The sequence below is a fragment of the Cynocephalus volans genome, chromosome 2 (assembly GCF_027409185.1).
Source record: "Cynocephalus volans isolate mCynVol1 chromosome 2, mCynVol1.pri, whole genome shotgun sequence".
Taxonomy (NCBI): domain Eukaryota; kingdom Metazoa; phylum Chordata; class Mammalia; order Dermoptera; family Cynocephalidae; genus Cynocephalus; species Cynocephalus volans.
In genome coordinates, this window is record NC_084461.1 from 177,864,377 (window position 1) to 177,885,086 (window position 20,710).

General features: G+C 39.4%; 1 protein-coding gene across 1 annotated transcript in view; it reads right to left on the reverse strand.

Moving 5' to 3' along the window:
* LOC134370707 (E1A-binding protein p400-like) overlaps window positions 1-20,710 on the reverse strand; it is a 134,094-nt gene that overhangs the window by 111,580 nt on the left and 1,804 nt on the right. Inside the window, 3 exon segments of the mRNA XM_063087720.1 lie at window positions 9,549-9,964; window positions 9,967-10,597; window positions 10,599-10,982. Coding sequence (XP_062943790.1) covers window positions 9,549-9,964; window positions 9,967-10,597; window positions 10,599-10,958 — 1,407 coding nt within the window. The 5' untranslated portion in view covers window positions 10,959-10,982.

The window sequence follows — 20,710 nt, forward strand, 5'->3', positions numbered from 1 at the left end:
GCCGGCCTCCCCTCCCACTCCCTCTGTGGTTCTCTGGTGGGTTGGTGGCATGGGCCATCTCCGGCCAGTGTCGGGAGGGCAAGGAAGTACGGGCAGGCCAACTGTCACTCCACCACACCCTGGACTCCGGCCCCCGGTAAACTTCCTGTTACTGGGAGGCAGTTACCATCTCTGTGGCCACCAGTTCAGAAAAAAGCCTAACCAATTTCTAGTTGGGAATAGTGTGGTAGGAGAGTTCCCAGGTCCGCTTGAACCTGCTGGAGAGCTGGCTGCAGGCGGGTGCTAGACTCGGTTTATACCGGGGGAATACAAAGGTGAACAAGTCCCGAGAAAGATCTACACAGTGCTACAAAGGCACCCAGAGCGACCGGTCGTCTGTGCCTACCAGAAACCTGGTAGACTTCCTGGGCGAGGCGGTGCCAAGCAGGGTCTTGAACGCCCAGCTGATAGACGAGGGTTGCAGAAGACACGCCCAAGCCCAGCACAGTGCGCACAGAGTGGGGAGACGTGCGGCCAGGGAGGCGGAGACTTGACAGAAACCACACACCCTGTGGGGTCGACACTGCACGATCCAACAGCCTGGGCCAGAGCACACAGAACAGGGAGAAGTCCTGCACAGGAAGTGAAAGCTCAACAGCGATCACACACCCTGTGGTACGTGATCCACCAGCCCAGCAGAGTCCAAGTTGACCAGAAAGGTGGCTCCCCGGAGAAGCCCAAGACCCGAGGCAACCACACACACAAGGCACTAGAGGCCAACTGAGCAGTCACGGAGGGAGCCATACGAAATTGGCAACCACAGCAACATCCTAGTTAGTCATTAGTCTCAAACCGGTGGACTGTGAAACCCCCTGCCACAATGAATAAACATCAAAAAAAAGATACCAGAAATACAAAAAATCAAGAAAGTACACCACCAAAAGTTAATAAATCTCAAACTCTAGATCCTATAGAAAAAGAAGCCCTTGAAATGACTGACAAGGAATTTCGAGTGATAATTCTAAGGAAACTGAATGAGATACAAGAAAACTCAGCTAGACATCATGACAAAATGAGGAAAAGTATACAGGATCTGAAAGAGGAAATGTACAAAGAAATCAATGTCCTGAAAAAAAATGTAGTAGAACTTGCTGAACTGAAGAAGTTATTCAGCGAAATAAAAAACACAATGGAGAGTTTAACCAGCAGGCTTGTCGAAGTTGGAGAGAGAACCTCGGAACTTGAAGATGGGCTGTTTGAAATAACGCAAGCAGACAAAAAGAAAGAAAAAAAATCAAGGACATTGAAGAAAATCTGAGAGAGATATCAGACAACCTTAAGCGCTCAAATATCCGAGTCATGGGTATTCCAGAAGGGGAGGAAAATGGAGATTCCATTGAAAACATATTCAAAAAAATAGTGGCAGAAAACTTCCCAGGTATAGGAAAAGTCACAGATCTTCAGATCCAGGAAGCTCAACGATCTCCAAACATATTAAACCCAAAAAGGCCTTCTCCAAGACATGTCATAGTCAAATTGGCAAAACTCAGAGACAAAGAGAGAATCTTAAAAGCTGCAAGACAGAGGAGCGTCAAATCACCTATAAGGGAGCCCCAATCAGGCTAACCTCAGACTTTTCATCACAAACCCTAAAAGCTAGAAAGGAATGGGATGATATTTTCAAAATACTAAAAGACAAAGATTGCCAGCCAAGAATACTCTACCCTGCAAGGCTATCCTTCCAAAATGAAGGGCAAATAGTTTATTTCTCAGACAAACAAAAACTGCGGGAGTTCACTACCACACGACCACCCTTACAAGAAATCCTTAAGAGAGTATTGGGTTTGGTTCCTGAAAAATAACTACCACTGCCATAAAAACCCAAGAAAAATCAATACCCACTAGTATAATAAAAATGGCATTCATGAAGAGAAAACAAGCAAAGAAAAACACTATCTACAACCTAAGGAACCAACAAACACAGAAACCAAACAGTAAATCAGAAAGCAAGGAACAAAAGACACCTAAGACAACCAAACAACCAATAAAATGCTAGGAATAAATCACCACCTTTCAATAACAACTCTTAATGTAAAAGGCTTAAACTCCCCAATCAAAAGACACAGACTGGCTGACTGGATCAAAAAGCAGGACCCAACTATATGCTGCCTACAAGAGACCCACCTCACCCATAAAGATTCACACAGACTAAGAGTGAAAGGATGGAAAAAGATTTACCATGCAAACAGAAAAGAAAAACGAGCTGGAGTAGCTATTCTTATATCTGACAAAATAGACTTTAAACTAAAAACCATAAAAAGAGACAATGAGGGACACTACTTAATGATAAAAGGACTGATCCATCAAGAAGACATAACAATCATAAATATGTACGCACCCAATGTTGGAGCAGCCTGATTTATAAAACAAAATCTATTAGACCTAAAGAAGGAAATAGACACTAATACCATAATAGCAGGGGACCTGAACACCCCACTGTCAATATTAGACAGATCATCTAGGCAAAGAATCAGTAGAGAAACACAAGATCTAAACAAGACTCTAGCCAATTGGAATTGGCAGATATCTACAGAACATTCCACCCAACAACCTCAGAATATTCATTCTTCTCATCAGCACATGGATCATTCTCCAGGATAGATCACATATTAGGTCACAAATCAAGTCTCAACAAATTCAAAAAAATTGGAATTATCGCATGTATCTTCTCAGACCACAGTGGATTAAAACTAGAAATTAATAACAAACAAAACTCTGGAAACTATACAAACACATGGAAATTAAACAGCATTCTACTTAATGACATATGGGTCCAAGAAGAAATCAAGCAGGAAATCAAAAAATTTATTGAAACTAATGAAAATAATGATACATCATACCAAAACCTGTGGGATACTGCAAAAGTAGTATTCAGGGGGAAATTTATTGCATTAAACGCTCACTTCAGAAGAATAGAAAGATGGCAAGTGAAAAACCTAACACTTCACCTTAAAGAACTAGAAAAACAAGAACAATCCAAACCTAAAGTTAGCAGATGGAAAGAAATCATTAAGATCAGAGCAGAACTGAATGAAATTGGAAACCAAAAAACAATTCAAAAGATCAACAAATCAAAAAGTTGGTTTTTTGAAAAGATAAATAAAATTGACAAACAATTAGCATGGCTAACAAAAAAAAGAAGAGAGAAGACTCAAATAACAAAAATTAGAAATGAAAAAGGCGATATTACAACTGATTCATCTGAAATACAAGGAATCATTCGAGACTACTATAAACAACTATACGCCAACAAATTTGAAAATCTGGAGGAAATGGATAAATTTCTGCACACACACAAGCTCCCAAAACAGAACCATGAAGACGTAGAAAATTTGAACAGACCAATAACAATAAAGGAGATTGAAGCTGTTATCAGAAGGCTCCCAACAAAGAAAAGCCCAGGACCAGATGGATTCACAACAGAATTTTACCAAACATTCAAACAGGAATTGACACCGATTCTTTACAAACTATTCCAAAAGATTGAAACGGACGCAAACCTCCCAAACTCATTCTATGAAGCAAACATCATCCTGATACCAAAACCAGGTAAAGATATAACCAAAAAAGAAAACTACAGGCCGATATCCTTGATGAATATAGATGCAAAAATCCTCACTAAAATACTAGCAAACAGAATACAGCAACACATACGTAAAATTATTCACCACAATCAAGTGGGATTCATCCCAGGGATGCAAGGTTGGTTCAACATACGCAAATCAATAAATGTGATACACCATATTAATAAACTCAAACACAAGGACCATATGATCATCTCTATAGATGCTGAAAAAGCATGTGATAAAGTTCAGCACTCATTCATGACAAAGACCCTCTATAAGTTAGGTATAGAGGGAAAGTATCTCAACATAATTAAAGCCATATATGACAAACCCACTGCCAATATCATCCTGAATGGGGAAAAGCTGAAAGCTTTTCCTTTAATAACAGGAATTAGACAAGGATGTCCACTCTCACCACTCCGATTCAACATAGTGTTGGAAGTACTAGCCAGAGCAATCAGAGAAGAGAAGGAAATAAAGGGCATCCAGATTGGAAAAGATGAAGTCAAACTGTCCCTGTTTGCAGATGACATGATCGTATATATCAAACAGCCTAAAGCCTCTACAAAAAACCTCTTGGAGGTGATAAATGATTTCAGCACAACAGCAGAATATAAAATCAACACACAAAAATCAGTAGCATTTCTATTCTCCAATAGTGAAATGCAGAAAGGGAAATCAAGGCAGCTTGCCCATTTACAATAGCCACCAAAAAAATAAAATACTTAGGAATTGAGTTAACCAAGGAGGTGAAAATTCTCTATAATGAGAACTACAAACCACTCCTGAGAGAAATTAGAGAGGATACAAGAAGATGGAAAGATATCCCATGCTCTTGGATTGGAAGAATCAAAATAGTGAAAATGTCCATACTACCCAAAGTGATATACAAATTCAATGCAATCCCCATCAAAATTCCAATGACATTTTTCTCAGAAATGGAAAGAACTATCCAGACACTTATGTAGAATAACCAAAGACCACGCATAGCCAAAGCAACGCTAAGCAAAAAAAATAAAGCTGGAGACATAACACTACCTGACTTTAAGCTATACTACAAAGCTATAATAACCAAAACAGTATGGTACTGGCATAAAAACAGACACACTGATCAATGGAATAGAATAGAGAATCCAGAAATCAACCCACACACCTACAGCCTTGTGATCTTTGACAAAGGCACCAAGCCCATACACTGGGGAAGAGACTGCCTCTTTAGCAAATGGTGCTGGGAGAATTGGATATCAATATGCAGGAGAACGAAACTAGACCCATACCTTTCACCATACACTAAAGTCAACTCAAAATGGATTAAAGAATTAAATATACAACCTGAAACAATAAAACTTCTTAAAGAAAACATAGGAGAGACACTTCAGGAAATAGGACTGGACACAGACTTCATGAATACAACCCCAAAAGCACAGGCAACCAAAGGAAAAATAAACAAATGGGATTATATCAAACTAAAAAGCTTCTGCACAGCAAAAGAAACAATTAACAGAGTTAAAAGACAACCAACAGAGTGGGAGAAAATATTTGCAAAATATACATCTGACAAAGGATTAATATCCAGAATATACAAGGAACTCAAACAACTTTACAAAAAAAAAAAAAAAAAACAAGCAACCCAATTAAAAAATGGGCAAAAGAGCTAAGTAGGCATTTCTCTAAGGAAGATATACAAATGGCTAACAGACACATGAAAAAATGCTCAACATCACTCAGCATCCGGGAAATGCAAATCAAAACTACACTGAGACACCATCTCACCCCAGTTATGATGGCTAAAATCCAAAAGACTCTGAACGATAAATGCTGGCGAGGTTGCGGAGAAAAAGGAACTCTCATACATTGTTGGTGGGACTGAAAAATGGTGCAGCCTCTATGGAAAATGGTATGGAGGTTCCTCAAACAATTGCAGATAGATCTGCCATATGACCCAGCTATCCAACTGCTGGGAATATACCCAGAGGAATAGAAATCATCAAGTTGAAGGTATACCTGTTCCCCAATGTTCATCGCAGCACTCTTTACAATAGCCTAGAGTTGGAACCAGCCCAAATGTCCATCATCGGATGAGTGGATATGGAAAATGTGGTATATCTACACAATGGAATACTACTCATCTATAAAAAAGAATGAAATACTGCCATTTGCAACAACATGGATGGACGTTGAGAGAATTATATTAAGTGAAACAAGTCAGGCACAGAAAGAGAAATACCACATGTTCTCACTTATTGGTGGGAGATAAAAATAAATGAATAAATTCACACACACACACACACACACACACACACACACACACACACACACACACAAAAGAAACTGGGGGGAAAAAGAAGACATAACAATAACAATTCCTTGAAGTTGACATGACAAGCATACAGAAAGGACATTGTTGGATTGGAGGGGGAAGAGGGAGGAGGGAGGGAGTTTTCAGTAATGGGCCACAATAATCCACCACATTGTATATCAACAAAATAAAATTTAAAAAAAAATAAAAAGTATAAATGGGATCGTAAAAAAATAAATAAATAAATAAATTTGGGGGAAAAAAGAGCAGCTTGATGCAACAGCAGCAGCCACAGCCACCATGCAACTATCCCACTAGACTGCACTGACACAAGGAGAGTCATCAGCAGAGACTGGAAAAAGTAGAGGAAGTATCTCTCCTCAAAGCCCATTCCAGAGTAATAGAAGAAGCAATTACTCTACCAGATGACCAAACAACAATGCAGTGACACTAGAAATATGAAAATCCAAAAAAATATGACACAACCAAAATACAGTAATTTTCAAATACCAGACCCTATAGAGCAAGAAACCCTGGAAATGACTGAAAAGGAATTCCAAGCAACAATCTTTATTTTTTTTTAATTCATTTTATTTATTGAATCAAAATTGATTATACATATTTCTGGGTTCAACACTGAGATATATTGATCAAATCAATATTACTAGCATATATATTGTTACAAATTGTATTCTTTATGCCCCTTGTCCAATCTCTCCCCATCACACCACCCCCTTCCCCCCTCTAATTATCCTAGATTTCTTCTCTCCTTCTGAAAGAATAATAGTTACTCTGTTGATTTGTTGCCTAGATGATCTGTCCAATGCTGAGAGGTGTTATCAAGTCCCGCAATATTACCATGGAGCAGATGCTTCTTCAGTCACTCTGAAATGGGCTTTGCAGAGAAAGACATCCTCCTCTTTTCTTTATCTCTGCTGGCGACTCTCCATGTGTCAATGCACTCCAGTGGTTGGCAGACCATCTGCAAGATGGTTGTGGCATCTAGCCACTTTCACAGCAGCCATGGTTATCGTGGTGGTTGTGGTGGGTCACCCACATGGAGGTGATGTTTTTGGCATGCTCCTTGGCACTGGTGGTGTGCCTGGTTGTGGGGTGTGTCTGGTCCCTGGCTCCATACCTCAGGTCCCTAGGCAGACCCCAAGGTGCTGGCGTGGTGTGCCTGGTTGTGGGAGGGGAGTCCGGTCCCCTTCTCCATGTCCTGGGTCACCAGACAGGTCCCGAGGCACTGGCGTGGTATGCCTGGATGTGGGAGTGGGGTCCAGTCCCTGGCTCCAAGCCTCCAGTTCCCAAGCAGGCCCCAAGGCACTGATGGTGTGCCTGGGCCAGAACTAATTTTTTGTCCTTTGCTTACTTCTAAAACGGGGGAACTTCCTGTGGGAACCAGTACTTGAGCTGTGTATTGCTATTTCCCTAGGGAAGGCTTTTGTGCAGCTAAGGGTTTAACGATTGACCTTATAGGAACTTCCGGCTCTCCAGAGACCCAGTGGATCTGGGTTGTGTAGAAACTCTGACCTGGGCCAGAGTTTTTTCATCAAACAGCACCCCATGCAATTCTGTATTCCCGACCAGTCTCCTCTGAGTGGTCGTGCACTGCTTGGGGAGTGAGTCAGCTGTCCTTGTTGTGTCCCAGTGTTCTCCCAGTGGGCCCTTCTCCCCCACTGCCCGTGCTCCAAACACTTCCCATGGGATGGGCCCTGTGCTAGTCCCTTGCGATGACTCACAGGCCTCTGAATGGCTCCCTTTTTTCACTTGTTCTGGCTCCTTGCTCCTGCGTGGGTCCATGGGAACTCTATTAGTGGTCTTGCTGTCCTGGAGGCTGCCAGGGCCCTCTTCTCCCCTGCTTCCTCCAAGTAACTCCATCTGAAGGGCACAGCTGTGGCTTCTGCTGGCTCCTGCTCCACGTGCTCATTAGCTCCAGCCTTAAAGTGGCTGCAGCCCGAAACGCTCAGAGCGTTTTTTCCTTTCTCTCATCGTGGTTTCTCCCACCTTCATGAACTCCATAGGTCTCTCCTCCTCTTCCCCTGTGCTCCAGCGGCCCCAGTTTGGCTGATGTTACATTTTTATAGTTGTAAATTACATGATTTGTGGGAGAGAGTGATGCTGGGAACCATCTATTCCACCATCTTGACCAAAACTCCCTCCAAGCAACAATCTTAAGGAAACTCACTGAGATACAAGAAGACTCAGACAATATAATGAAACAAGAAAAAAAATCTAGGATATGAAGGAGGAAATTTACAGAGATTAATACCTTAAAAATGTAGCAGAACTCATGGAACTGAAAGATTCACTCAGTGAAATAAAAAACACAACTGATAGCTTAAGCAGAATACTAGAACAAGCAGAAGAAAGAATTTCTGATCTTGAGGATCTTTTCAAAATAACCCAGGGGGACAAAAAAGGGAAAAAAGAATTTTAAAAAATGAAGAAAATCTAAGAGAGCTAGCAGACAACCTCAAGTGCACAAACATTCAAATCATGGGTGTTCCAGAAGGGGAGGAGAAGGAAAAGGCATGAAAAACCTATTCAATGAAGTAATAATGGAAAATTTCCCAGTTATAGGGAGAGACATGGATCTTCAGATCCAGGAGGTTCAAAGATTCCCAAACAGATTCAACCCAAAAAGATCCTCTCCAAGACACCTTATAGTCAAACTGGCAAAGCTCAAAGACAAAGAGAGAATCTTAAAAGAAGAAAGAGAAAAGTTTAAGTCACCTATAAGAGAGCCCCTATCAGACTAACAGCAGACTTCTTAACAGAAACTCTACAGGCCAAAAGAAAATGGGATGATATATGCACAATACTAAAAGAAAAAAACTGCTAGCCAAGAATATCCAGCAAGGCTATCCTTCAGAAATGAAGGAGAATTCGTATATTTTCCAGACAAACAAAAACTGTGGGAGTTCACCACCACACAACCAGCCCTACAAGAAAACCTCAAGGAAGTTCTGCATCTAGAATCTGAAAAATGATAATCACTACCACTGGCACACAAGAAAGAACAAAACCCAACTTTTGGTTTTGTTGATTTTCTCTACTGTTTTTTAATTCCTTATTTCATATATTTCTCTTGTAATCTTTGTTATTTTCTACTTATATTTGCTTTTGGTTTAGTTCGCTCCTCCTTTACTATTTTCTTAAAGTAGAAGTTTACATTCTAACTTAAGATTTTTCTTATTTTTAATATAGGTGTTTACAAGTATAAATTTTCCTCTAAGCAATGAATGAGCCCTCCATTTTGATATGTTGTACTTCGATTTTTATTTCAAAGTACTCTCTAATTTCCCTGTGATTTTTCTTTTTACCCAATGTTTATTTAGGAGAGTGTCATTTAACTTCCACGCATTTGTGAATTTTCTAAATTTCCTTCTGTTATTGTTATCAGAGAACATATTTTCCATAATCTTAGTCTTTTTAAATGTATTAAAACTTGTTTTGTGGCCAAAAATTTTAAAATTAAATACATACATACTTCTCAAGAAATTAGTAAAGGGTCACAAAGAATGATTACATTTTGTAATGATGAATATACTAAATTATCTTGATTTGATCATCACATATTGTACATAGGTATTGATATTCAACTCTCTACCATACAAATACACATAATCAATCATGTTTCAATAAAAAATTAAAAGAAAAACAAAACCAAAAAAAAGATGATAAACTCTGAATTTCACTTGTGTGCCCATATAAGCCCTGAGATCCATTTCCCATGACAAATAATTAAACTCGAGAATTGTTACATCATTAATAACTCCAGACTGTTCCTTCTCCTCTTCTTCCTCAAGATCCAAATCATTCTGCCTAAGATATGCTTGCAATGGAGCATAATCTTTCTTCTTGAAAGCTAAGAAGTCCATCACATTCCCCTGAAGGTGCTGCAAGAACAGCTTGATCAGGTACTCCTTGAAGACCTCCCTCAGTGCCTCCATTTCCTTGTAGAGATAGTCCAGGCACTGCTTTCTCATCTACGCCATCTCCTGGGAAGCCAGGGGGATCACCTCCAACTTCCTAAGAGCCTTCTTCACTCCTGCACACCCGCAGATGGGAGGGGAAGGCTGGAAAGGCCTAGGGGCATGGGCATCCTGGAAGGGCTGGTAGGTGGGGATGGAGATGTCATCCCAAACGTCAAAGACCCCCTGACCCCAGGGAACAGCATGCCCGGAGTGCTCTCAAACCCCAGAGGCCTGGTCAGTGGCAGCCCCTGTGGCACATGCTGCTGCTGAATCAGCTGGCCCTGGATGATGCTGCTGTTCTGGGGGGACAAGCTCACTGTGGTGATGTGGCTTGGGCTGGCCAGAGGCTGCATGCTGGCCCCATCCACGGGCACAAGGTTCTGGGGTCCCAGGTAGTGGATGGTGCCTCTGGGCTGCACGTGAGGTTGTGACAGCCTTCATTGGACTGTGATGGGAGTCCCCACATGCTGGAGCTGAACCTGGGCTCCCTGAGCAATCTTGGTGAGTCCTGAGCCCTCCTGAAACAAGCTGATCTGTCTGACGAGCACGCTGGCATCCACAAAACCTCCGGTGGGGCTGCCACTGCAGATGCCCAGCCCAGGCCCAGGGGCACCAGCACACACACTCTGCAGGGCCTGCCCTGGCCCAGGACTGAGCTGCATGGGGCTTTGAGTCTGGACCTGTTGGGAAAGGGGCGAAGTAACCTGGCTGTAGACCGGATGGAGACCCATGCTCAAACCACTTCAGCTAAGCACTGAACTGGAAACCAGGAGAGGTGGGGCTAGGGAGCGGTAAAGGGGCCAGAGTGATCTGCTGGTTTCCTCCCACAAAGGGGCCAATGTTCTGCAGGGTGATGTTCACGTTCTGCCCCACCACAGGACTCCTGCTCATCAGCTGCTGTATCTGGTAACTGGGGGACTGGGGTGTAGGTGGGCTTGCCGAGGAAATGAAGAGCACGGTGGGGGACTGGGGCAGAGCTGGGTGGGCCTGCTGCTCCTCTCCTTCGTTGCCAGGGAAGGACCTGGGCCTCTGGATGTGGTGCTGGGTGCTCTGAGAGCTGCTGCCATGGTGCATTATCACTTCTTTGTGAAATGATTTCTAAACAAATGCAGAAAAGTTAAAATTCAGTGAGGCAAGTTTTATTTCTCATAGTCTTTCTGAGTGTTGTACGTGGGCATTTAGAAAGTTTGACTACTGCATCTAAAGACATAATACCTTCATTACCTGCTTTAGGAGTAGGCACACCAGCTGCTGTGGCAAATAAGTTAGGCATAAAATAACTAGGTAAGATGTAATAACTTCAAATGGAAATAACTGCTTATCTGGAGATGTTCAGTAACTTTCTTATATCAAATTTTTCATGAACTAAAGTACCTGCTTAATTCACTTCTCCTAGCTAGTGGTTTGAAAGCTGATGGTAATGAAGACAACAAAAAGGAGAGGACCATACAGCGGTGTTACCTTCAACAAGCAGACATGCAGCAGCTGACATTTATGGAAGCTAGTCCTCTACACTCCAGACTTCTCTATATTTATCTCATTTAGTTTTCATAATCATGCTATGAAGTCACTTCTGTCATTATCCCATTTTACACAGAGGGAAATTGAGGCAACCAGAGATAAACTAACTGGCCCAAGCTAAGAAGAGGTGGCCCCAGGCATGCTGGCTCACCAAAAGCCAAGCAATCTGGACAGGTCCTAAACATGCCCCTGAACTCGAGATTCAGATATATCAACCAAACACAGTGCTGGAACTGTGCCAGTTCCATGGATCTGATCCTGCATGAAGACTGCACACCATACTGACAGCTTTCAACCTTTAACCTGTGCAACTGAGTCCTGAAGGGCTCCGCACTGGCTCCTTAGTGGCTGGCTGGCTGCTAGAAAAGAGTAAACAGAATGAGGCAGGCAGTTTCTGAAGCAGTTGTTACAGAGACAGACTGGAAAGGCTGGAACAGAGGGGACTCAGGAGCGGAGGTGTGGTCCGACACCCCAGGACATGAAGTGGAAGTCCAGCTCCCACATCCTATCACAGCAGGAGACCCTAGTGCCATATATATATATATATATATATATATATATATATATATATTTTTTTTTTTTTTTTTTTTTTTTTAAAGATGACCGGTAAGGGGATCTTAACTCTTGACCTGGTGTTGTCAGCACCACGCTTTCCCAAGTGAGCTAACCGGCCATCCCTATATAGGGATCCAAACCCGTGTGGCCTTGTCAGCACCACACTCTCCCAAGTGAGCCACAGGCTGGTGCCATATATTATTTAATGAAGTACATATATTATACATGCATGTATTTTATAAGACAGCTCAGACCTAATGTTTTTCCCATCATAACACATCATGTAAATTCAGGGGAAACATTTAAGAAGTTGCGATAGCACTGCCAACTACTATAGCTGCCTTTCCTAAAGCTTGATGCTCAGATATGTTTATGACAGCATTTTCTCTGAAAAATGGATATAAGCTAAACATACAAATAAAAGGAATTGGTGGGGTCAGTGATGGGATGAAATATTATGCAGCCAATGAAATTATTATAAAGAGCGTTTAATAAATAAAATGTTAGATTTCAAATAGAAAAATTCAAAATACAAAATTATGTCATTTTATAGATTTAATAAAAAGATTCAAAATGTATCAACAGGTGATTGTCTCTGGGTTAAATTGTAAAGATTTTTTTCCCTTTTTACACTTTTTTACACTTTCTAAATGTTCTATAATTAGTTTGTGGTATTCAGGAAAAATAATAAACATCTTTTTAAAAACTGCTTTTCCCTACTAAGTTAACTCTTTTCCAGGCAGGCAAAAATTTGCACTTGAAGAATAGTAACTCATTCTGAACTGGTAAAATAATAATTCATTAGAAGATACAAAAAAGACAAAATGCAAAAATTTGTACATTACAGTCATTCATTGCTTAACATGCGGAATATGAGTGCTGTGGGCATCTGGTCAGTACAGGCATGTATGCTGGCAGCCACCCTACCATGCACAGGACGGCCCCACAACAAGGAATCGTCAGTGAGGTATCATCAGCCCAAATGTGATCAGCTGAGGCTGAGAACCACTGAGACAGATCAGGGCCCTCTGTGGCTGACTTGAAACACCACCCTCAGCCTTCCTAGGAGACTGAACAAGTGCCATCTCTCCTCAGTGAGGCAGGATCCTGCCCCTCTGCCCCTGCAATCTGTCAGGATGTGCTATTACGTGAGAGGCAGCAAAGGTCTGAGCAACCACCAGTAAGACCAAGGGTCTCAAGCCTGCTGGCAGGGAGGGGCCATGACACTTCTGAGAGTCTGGTAGCAGTGAAGGGCCCACAGCCATGTGGCTTACACGTTTATATACAAGGGTAATGGCCCCTGAAGCTACCTGTGCACTCCCAGAACAAGACCCTCACCTACCAGTGAAGGAATGATGCCCAGGGAGCAGTGACTCCTGAGGGGCAGAAGCCACCGCAAGAAACCTCAGCCCAGGACTGGCCTGCCAGCTGGACCAAGGTAGGCAAGACTCCAGAGTGGCCATAGAGGACTTGTGGTTGGAGGAAGAACCTGGATGCTGGGGAGGCCAGATGGGGACCAGAGCAACTTCCTTTTTCCTCACACGCAGGTGATAGGACCCCTGCCCCATAAATGGTCAAGATGAGGTCAACACACCTGTCTGTCTTGCCAGCGCTGGGTCACAACACATAGGCTGGCAGCACCTCTACTACCCACCTGCTGGAGGCAAACACACAATCACCTGTCCACAGGTGTCTCCCCGGCCGCTGGTAGAGCCTACATGAGAGTGGTCAACATGTGGTTAAACTGGAACTTTCCACCCCACCACAAGCTTCTGCAGGCTTTACACAGCAGACATTCCCAGGAGCCCCCATGCTGCTCAAAAGCGCTTCCTTCTCAGTTCAGACTCTCCTCTAGATACTATGCTTCTTCTCAAAGGAATGCAACAGAAAAATCTTTCTGTCACCACACAGAAACACAGACCTTAATCACAGAAAAGGGACCCAGAAGACTCAGATGAAATAACAGAGCTGCATCAAGGAAAAAACACAGAGAGCACCCTTCCCGGGACAGTGAAGTTGGCCAAAAATATTCAGCATCGGGCCAAGCCCGTGGCGCACTCGGTAGAGTGCTGCGCTGGGAGCGCGGCAACGCTCCCGCCGCGGGTTCGGATCCTATATAGGAATGACCGGTGCACTCACTGGCTGAGTGCCGGTCACGAAAAAATGACAAAAAAAAAAAAAAAAAAAAATATTCAGCATCTACACTGGAGGAAGCAAAACAAACTCTGGGCACATCCATAAGTAGAGACAAGAAGGAAATCTTGAACAAACAGACATCTCAGAGCCAACTAGTGTGGGACAAGAACAGTGTGGGACACAGAAAGGCAATAGCAGAGTTTACAAGAGGAATCCAGGCCAAACCAAAAGAGAGACCAGTCTCTCAGTTACCCTGAACTAAAAGCTCTCACCAACGGCTTAGTGAAGAGAAATAACAGTTTTTCCAGAAACTCATAATATTCTTCTGAGTAGTTGTCTAAATTTATGTTCAAGTCATACAGTAAAATGTATAAATATCTCATTTTATGGTGTGGATTTGGCCTTTCTTTAAAATCATTTTGTTACCTGTATAAAGTCCTGAATTAAAGAATCCTTACAAGAAAAATACAACTGAGATGAAAAATACACTGGATGGGATTAACAGCAGATTAGATGCTGCAGAAAAAAAGATTAATGAGTTTAAATACAAATTATAGAAACCATGTAAAGTGAAACAGAGAAAAAAGACAATAAAGAGAGTATCACTGATCTGTGGTACAACTTCAAGCAGCCTAACATACATGTCATTGGATCCCTGATGGAAATAAGAGAGATGGGACACAAAAAAATTTTTTTGAAGAGTTAATGGTCAACATTTTTCCAAACTTGATAAAAACTGTAAGACCACAGATCCAACTCTCAACAAACCAAAAACACAAAAAATATGAAAAATCAACACCAAGATACATCATAAGGAAATTGCTCAAAATTTGTAATAAAGAGAAAATCTTTAAACAATCAGAGAAAAAAAAGACATATGAAGTACAGAGGAACAAAGACAAGGATTTCTCATCAGATATAATGCAAGCAAAAAGCAACTTCTTTAAGGTACTGAAAAAAATAGGGGCTGGCCAGATAGCTCAGTCAGTTAGAGCACGGCGTTGGTAACACCAAGGTCAAAGGTTCAGATCTGCATACCAGCCAGCTGCTAAAAAAGAAAAATAAACAATCAACTGTCAATCAAGAATTCTATACCCAGCTGAGACATCTTTCAAACACAAAGACAAAATAAAGACTTTTTCAGAGGTACAGAGCCAAAAGAATTCACTACTAACAGACTTGCAGTAAAAGAAATGTTAAAGGATGTACTTTAGGAATAAGGAAACAGATCCAAGATGGAAATCTGGTTCGCCACAGAAAAACTGGAACAGAAGAAAACTTCTTCAATCTGATAAAGGGCATCTACAGATAACCAACAGCTAACATCATACACAATAATAAAAAAATAAATGCTTTTACTCTAAGACTGGGAATAAGAAAAGGCTGTCCTCTCTCAATTCTCCTATTCAGTAATGCAAGAGAGATTCCAGCCAGCACACTCAGTCAAGAAAAATAAAAAGCATACAGACTGTAAAGAAAGAATTAAAACTCTTCATTCTCAGACAAAATAATCATCTATAATTAAATTCTATGGAACCCACACACACACAAAAAAAGATTACTAGATCTAATAAGGGAGTTTAGCAAGATACAAGCTCAATATACAAAACCTATATTTCTACACACTAACAACAATCAAAAGTTAAAATTTTTAAATTAAATCACGATAGATCAAAAAATATGAAATACTCAGAGATAAATCTGTGCCAGACACTAAAACTACAAAACATTGTGGAAAGAAATCTAAAAAGACATAAATAAATGTTCATGAATCAGAAGATTCAATATTGTTAACATGTCAATTCTCCCAAAATTAATCCAAAAATTGGATGTGATGTCAAGCAAAACCCCAGTAGGCTTTTTATAGAATTGAGAAGCTAATTCTAAAATACAAAAGGAAATACAAAGGACCTAGAAGAGACAAAATTATGAAAAACACATAGGAAGATTTGAACTTCCTGACTTTAACACTTTCTATAAAGCTAAAGCAATCAAGACAGTGTGGAAATAGAACTATGGTACGGAACACAGACACCAGAGATAGACTGACACATACGTGGTTAATCAATTTTCAACTAAGGTGCAAAGATAATCACTGGAGAAAGGATAATCTTTTCAAAAATGATGCCAAAATAGTTGGATATCCATATGCAAAAAAAATGAATCTTGATCCATCCTTTGTACAACAGACAAAAAATAAATTTCAAAATGAATCGTAGACCTAAATATAAAATCTAAAACTAAAAACTTGCTAGAAGAAATTATAGAAGAAGATCTTTGTGATCTTTGTGACTGCGTTAGGCAAAGATTTCTTAGATGTAACAACAAACAGCATGATTCATAAAAGAAAAAATAGATAAATTGGACTTCATCAAAATTAAGACTCTTGAAAAGACTATTAAGATAATGAAAATACAAGCTGCAGACTAGGAGAAAATATTTTCAAATCATATATCTGATACATAACTTCTACTCAGAATTCTCCAATTAAGGTTGAAAAAAAATTTTTAAACAGGCAAAAGATTTTAACAGAAGCATCTTCAAAGAAAAATGTATGGGTAAGAAATATACACATGAAAAAATGCATGAAAAGGTACAAAAAAATGATAAACTTACAAAAATTTTGCATATGAATGGATATAAAAATTATAAAAATTAGTAAAGAGAGCCTAGCATATACTCAAAGAATAACACACTGTTAAAGGAGAGTTAGTACAGGAATTCAAGAGAGTGAACAAATATCAAGAAATTTCTGAAGGTATAGATATGAAGGGGGGGGAAGACAAAGAAAATAGGAAACTTACTAACTTTGTCATAAATTTTAAAGCTAAATGGCAAAATAATATTTTATAAAATTTAGCAGCCATTCCTAATAAAGATTCAAAGTAAAATGCATATCAAAGGAAACAACTTGAACATGATGTTTTTAAAAAGTAGCTCCCAAAACTCAATAGCAAATATATTAAATTTTGACATACAGAAGCTAATTCCAAATCAGGAACATAACAAGAATGCCAAATATCACCACTTCTATTCAGCACTTTAATAGAGGTTTTAGCAGTTAAAAAAAAAAAAAAGAAAAGAAAACTAAGTAATGGGGAAACGGAAGGAAATTGTCTTTATTTGTGTATACATATGACTATATGGTATGACTTGATAATACCAAGGTCAAAGATTCGGATCCCCCTACTGGCCAGCCACCAAAAAAAGCCAAACTAATTAACAAACAATCAAAAAAAGAAAATATGATTGTATGCCTGGGACGTTTAAGAGACCAAAAATTACAAGAATAACAATTTGGTGAAGTACCTGCAATCAAGATAAATATGCAAAAATCAATTTTTTTCTATATTAGCAATACACAACTGAAATGGAAATGAAAGAAATGTCCCATTCATAAAGGCCACAAAAAGTATAAAATACCAGTGAATATATTTAATAAGTAGAGCACAATCTGAAGAAAACAATACAATCTTATTAAAGGACATTAAAAAATATATATAAATGAAGTAACATACCATGTTCCTTAATAAGATTTAATATTATTAAATGTCACACATTCAAAAACACATTCAAAAATGAACATGGAATTCCATAATCAAATGCTCTACCACTGAGCTATACTCCCAACATGTGACGCAATTCCAAAGGGAATCACAATGAATTTTGCTTGTTTTTCTTTAGAAATAGACAAAAAAATATATTAAAGAACATATGCCTGAAAAGTGGCAACACTTTATTGAAAAAAATAACAAAAACATATTGAAGGGATTATTGACTTACATACTTATTCTAGAGCTTCTATAATAAAAATCAGTGTGCCCCTGGCACAGAAAAAGAACAGGAGGAAGGAGAATACAGAGTCCTGAAAATAGATCCAAAAATATAGAGATGGTGGCATTTACTTTAAATGAAAAAATAATGTTTTATTTAAGAAATGGTAGTGGCATTGGGAAAAAACATTAGCAAACCATACATCTGATAAGGGGCTAATATCCAAAATACTAGGGTACTTCAAAAAGTTCATGGAAAGAGATGCATTATAAGGAACTCAAACAACTCAATAGCAAGAAAAAAATTTTTAAATAGGCAAAGAACCTAAATGGACATTTCTCAAAAGAAGACAAACGTCTCACAGATATATAAAAAAAAATACTCAACATCATTAATCACCAGGGAAATGCAAATTAAAATCACAATTAGTTATCACTTCATTCCTGTTAGATTGACTATTATCAACAAGATGAGCAATTACAAGTGCAGGTGAGGATGTGGGGAAAAGGGAACCCTTGTGCACTACTGGTGGGAATGTAAATTATACTTAGCCATCATGGAAAACAGTATGAAGGTTCCTCACAAAATAAAAATTACAACTACCATACAATCCAGCAATCCCACTTCCAGGTACATATCCGAAGGAAATGAAATTAGTATGTCAAAGAGATGTCTGCACATCCATGTTCAATGCAGCATTATTCACAATAGCCAAGATATGAAATCAACCTAGGTGTCCATCATCAGATAAATGGATAAGGAAAACGTATATATACACAATGGAATAGTATTCAGCCTTAAAAAAAGAATGAAATTCTGTCATTTGTGACAACACAGATGAATCTGAAGGATGCTTTGCTAAGTGAAATAAGGTAGGCACAGAAAGACAAATATTGCATGATCTCACTTACACATGGAAACTAAAAAAATTGAACTCATAGAAGCAGAGAGTAGAATGGTGGTTACCAGAGAAGGGGGGTGGGGGAAGAGAGGGAATGGGAAAAGGGAAGATGTTGATCAAAGGTTATAAAGTTTCAGTTAGACAGAAGGAACACATTTTAGTGATCTATTGCACAGAATGGTGACTATAATAATGCATTGTATATATCAAAATTGCTAAAAGAGTAGATTTTAAACGTCCCCACAAAAAAATGGTAAGTATGTGAGGTGATGGATTTAATTAGCATGATTTAATCATTCCATGATGTAAACATGTATCAAAACATCACACTGTACTTCTTAAATATATAATACATACAATTATTATTTGTCAATTTAAAATAAAATTTTTAAAAATGGTAGTGGCATCTAGGGAAAAAAAAAAAAAAGAAGCTAGTCCCCTACCACACACCACTTCAGGTGGAATAAAGAGCTAAATGTTAGGAAGGAAGGAAGGAAGGAAGGTTGGTCTTTATTGGAATAAAATTTAGGAGAATATTTTTACAACCTTGAGATGGTGAACACCTTCATAAAAAGCAAAGCAGGAAACCCAGATGCCATAAAGGAAAAAAAAAATGACTATATAAAAGATGTTCTAAACAAGGTCAAAAGACAAAAAATAATCAGGAGAAAAATATATGCAATGTTTTATGGCTACAAAGGATAAATATTCCTACTATACAAAGAGCTCCTATAAATTAGGAATGAAATGGGGAAAAACACAACAGGCAGTCTCCAGAGAGGCAGTGCCAGCAGGTAGCAGCCACAAGAAGAGTCTCTCAGGCTCCTCACTAGTCAAGGAAATGCAGCATAAAGCACCAGCAGGATGCTGTCTTACCCATTCAACGGGCAAAAATTTTAGATATGAAGGAAAAGGTCCTCTCCTGTGTGGCTTACAGGAATGCAAATTGCTGTAACTTTCTGGGAAATAATCTGTTAATACCTATTAAAACTTAAATTTTAAATATACATATTTTTTGACACATTAACACCATTTAGTTCCCATTAATGGGAATCTAGCCTATAAAAATAGAAAAAAATACCAGGACCTATGTATAAGAATACTTATCTCAGTATAACCTGGCAAGACAGGCACAAGATGAAAATCCATCAATGGGGAATGATTGAAAAAATACAGTATGTCCTCACTATGGACTATTACGAAAACATAAAAACAATAAGTTTATCGATTTCCTGACTTAAACAGATGTTGAAGACATACTACTAAGAGAAAAAGCAAACAAACAAACAAACAAACAAACAAAAAACAAAGAAAAAAGGGCAGGACTGTGGGGAATAAATAGGATGGAGGAGGACAGAAAGGAACTCTTGTTTTTCTATATTGTTTGAATTCTTTTTTTTTTTTTTTTTTTTTTAAAGATGACCAGTGAGGGGATCTTAACCCTTGACTTGGTGTTGTCAGCACCATGTTCACCCAGTGAGCTAACCGGCCATCCCTATATGGGATCCGAACCCATGGCCTTGGTGTTATCAGCACCACACTCTCCCAAGTGAGCCACGGGCTGGCCCTTGTTTGAATCTTATGAGGATATATTTTGTAATATAAGAAAACTAACTTAAAAATATGCCTCATTCCAAGGTACAAAAAAATTACTTTGGCAAATCAAAGTTTCCAAGGTTTTTTGAGATTCTAAGAAATCAAGAAATAAGCCAAAAGGAAATATATAATATTTGTGTCTGTAGCAGTTGGAATGAAACCACAGTAAAACAGCAGAAATCGCTTTCCCTTCTGGGAATGGCTTCAATGCCTGACTTAGGACAGAACACACTACTTCACTCTTCCTCTATGCAGTGGGTGTCACCAAAACTTTTAAGGGACCAAGAATCATTTTAAAACATTTTGTTCTCCTATTCAAAATGTGTCATGCTCCATATTTCTC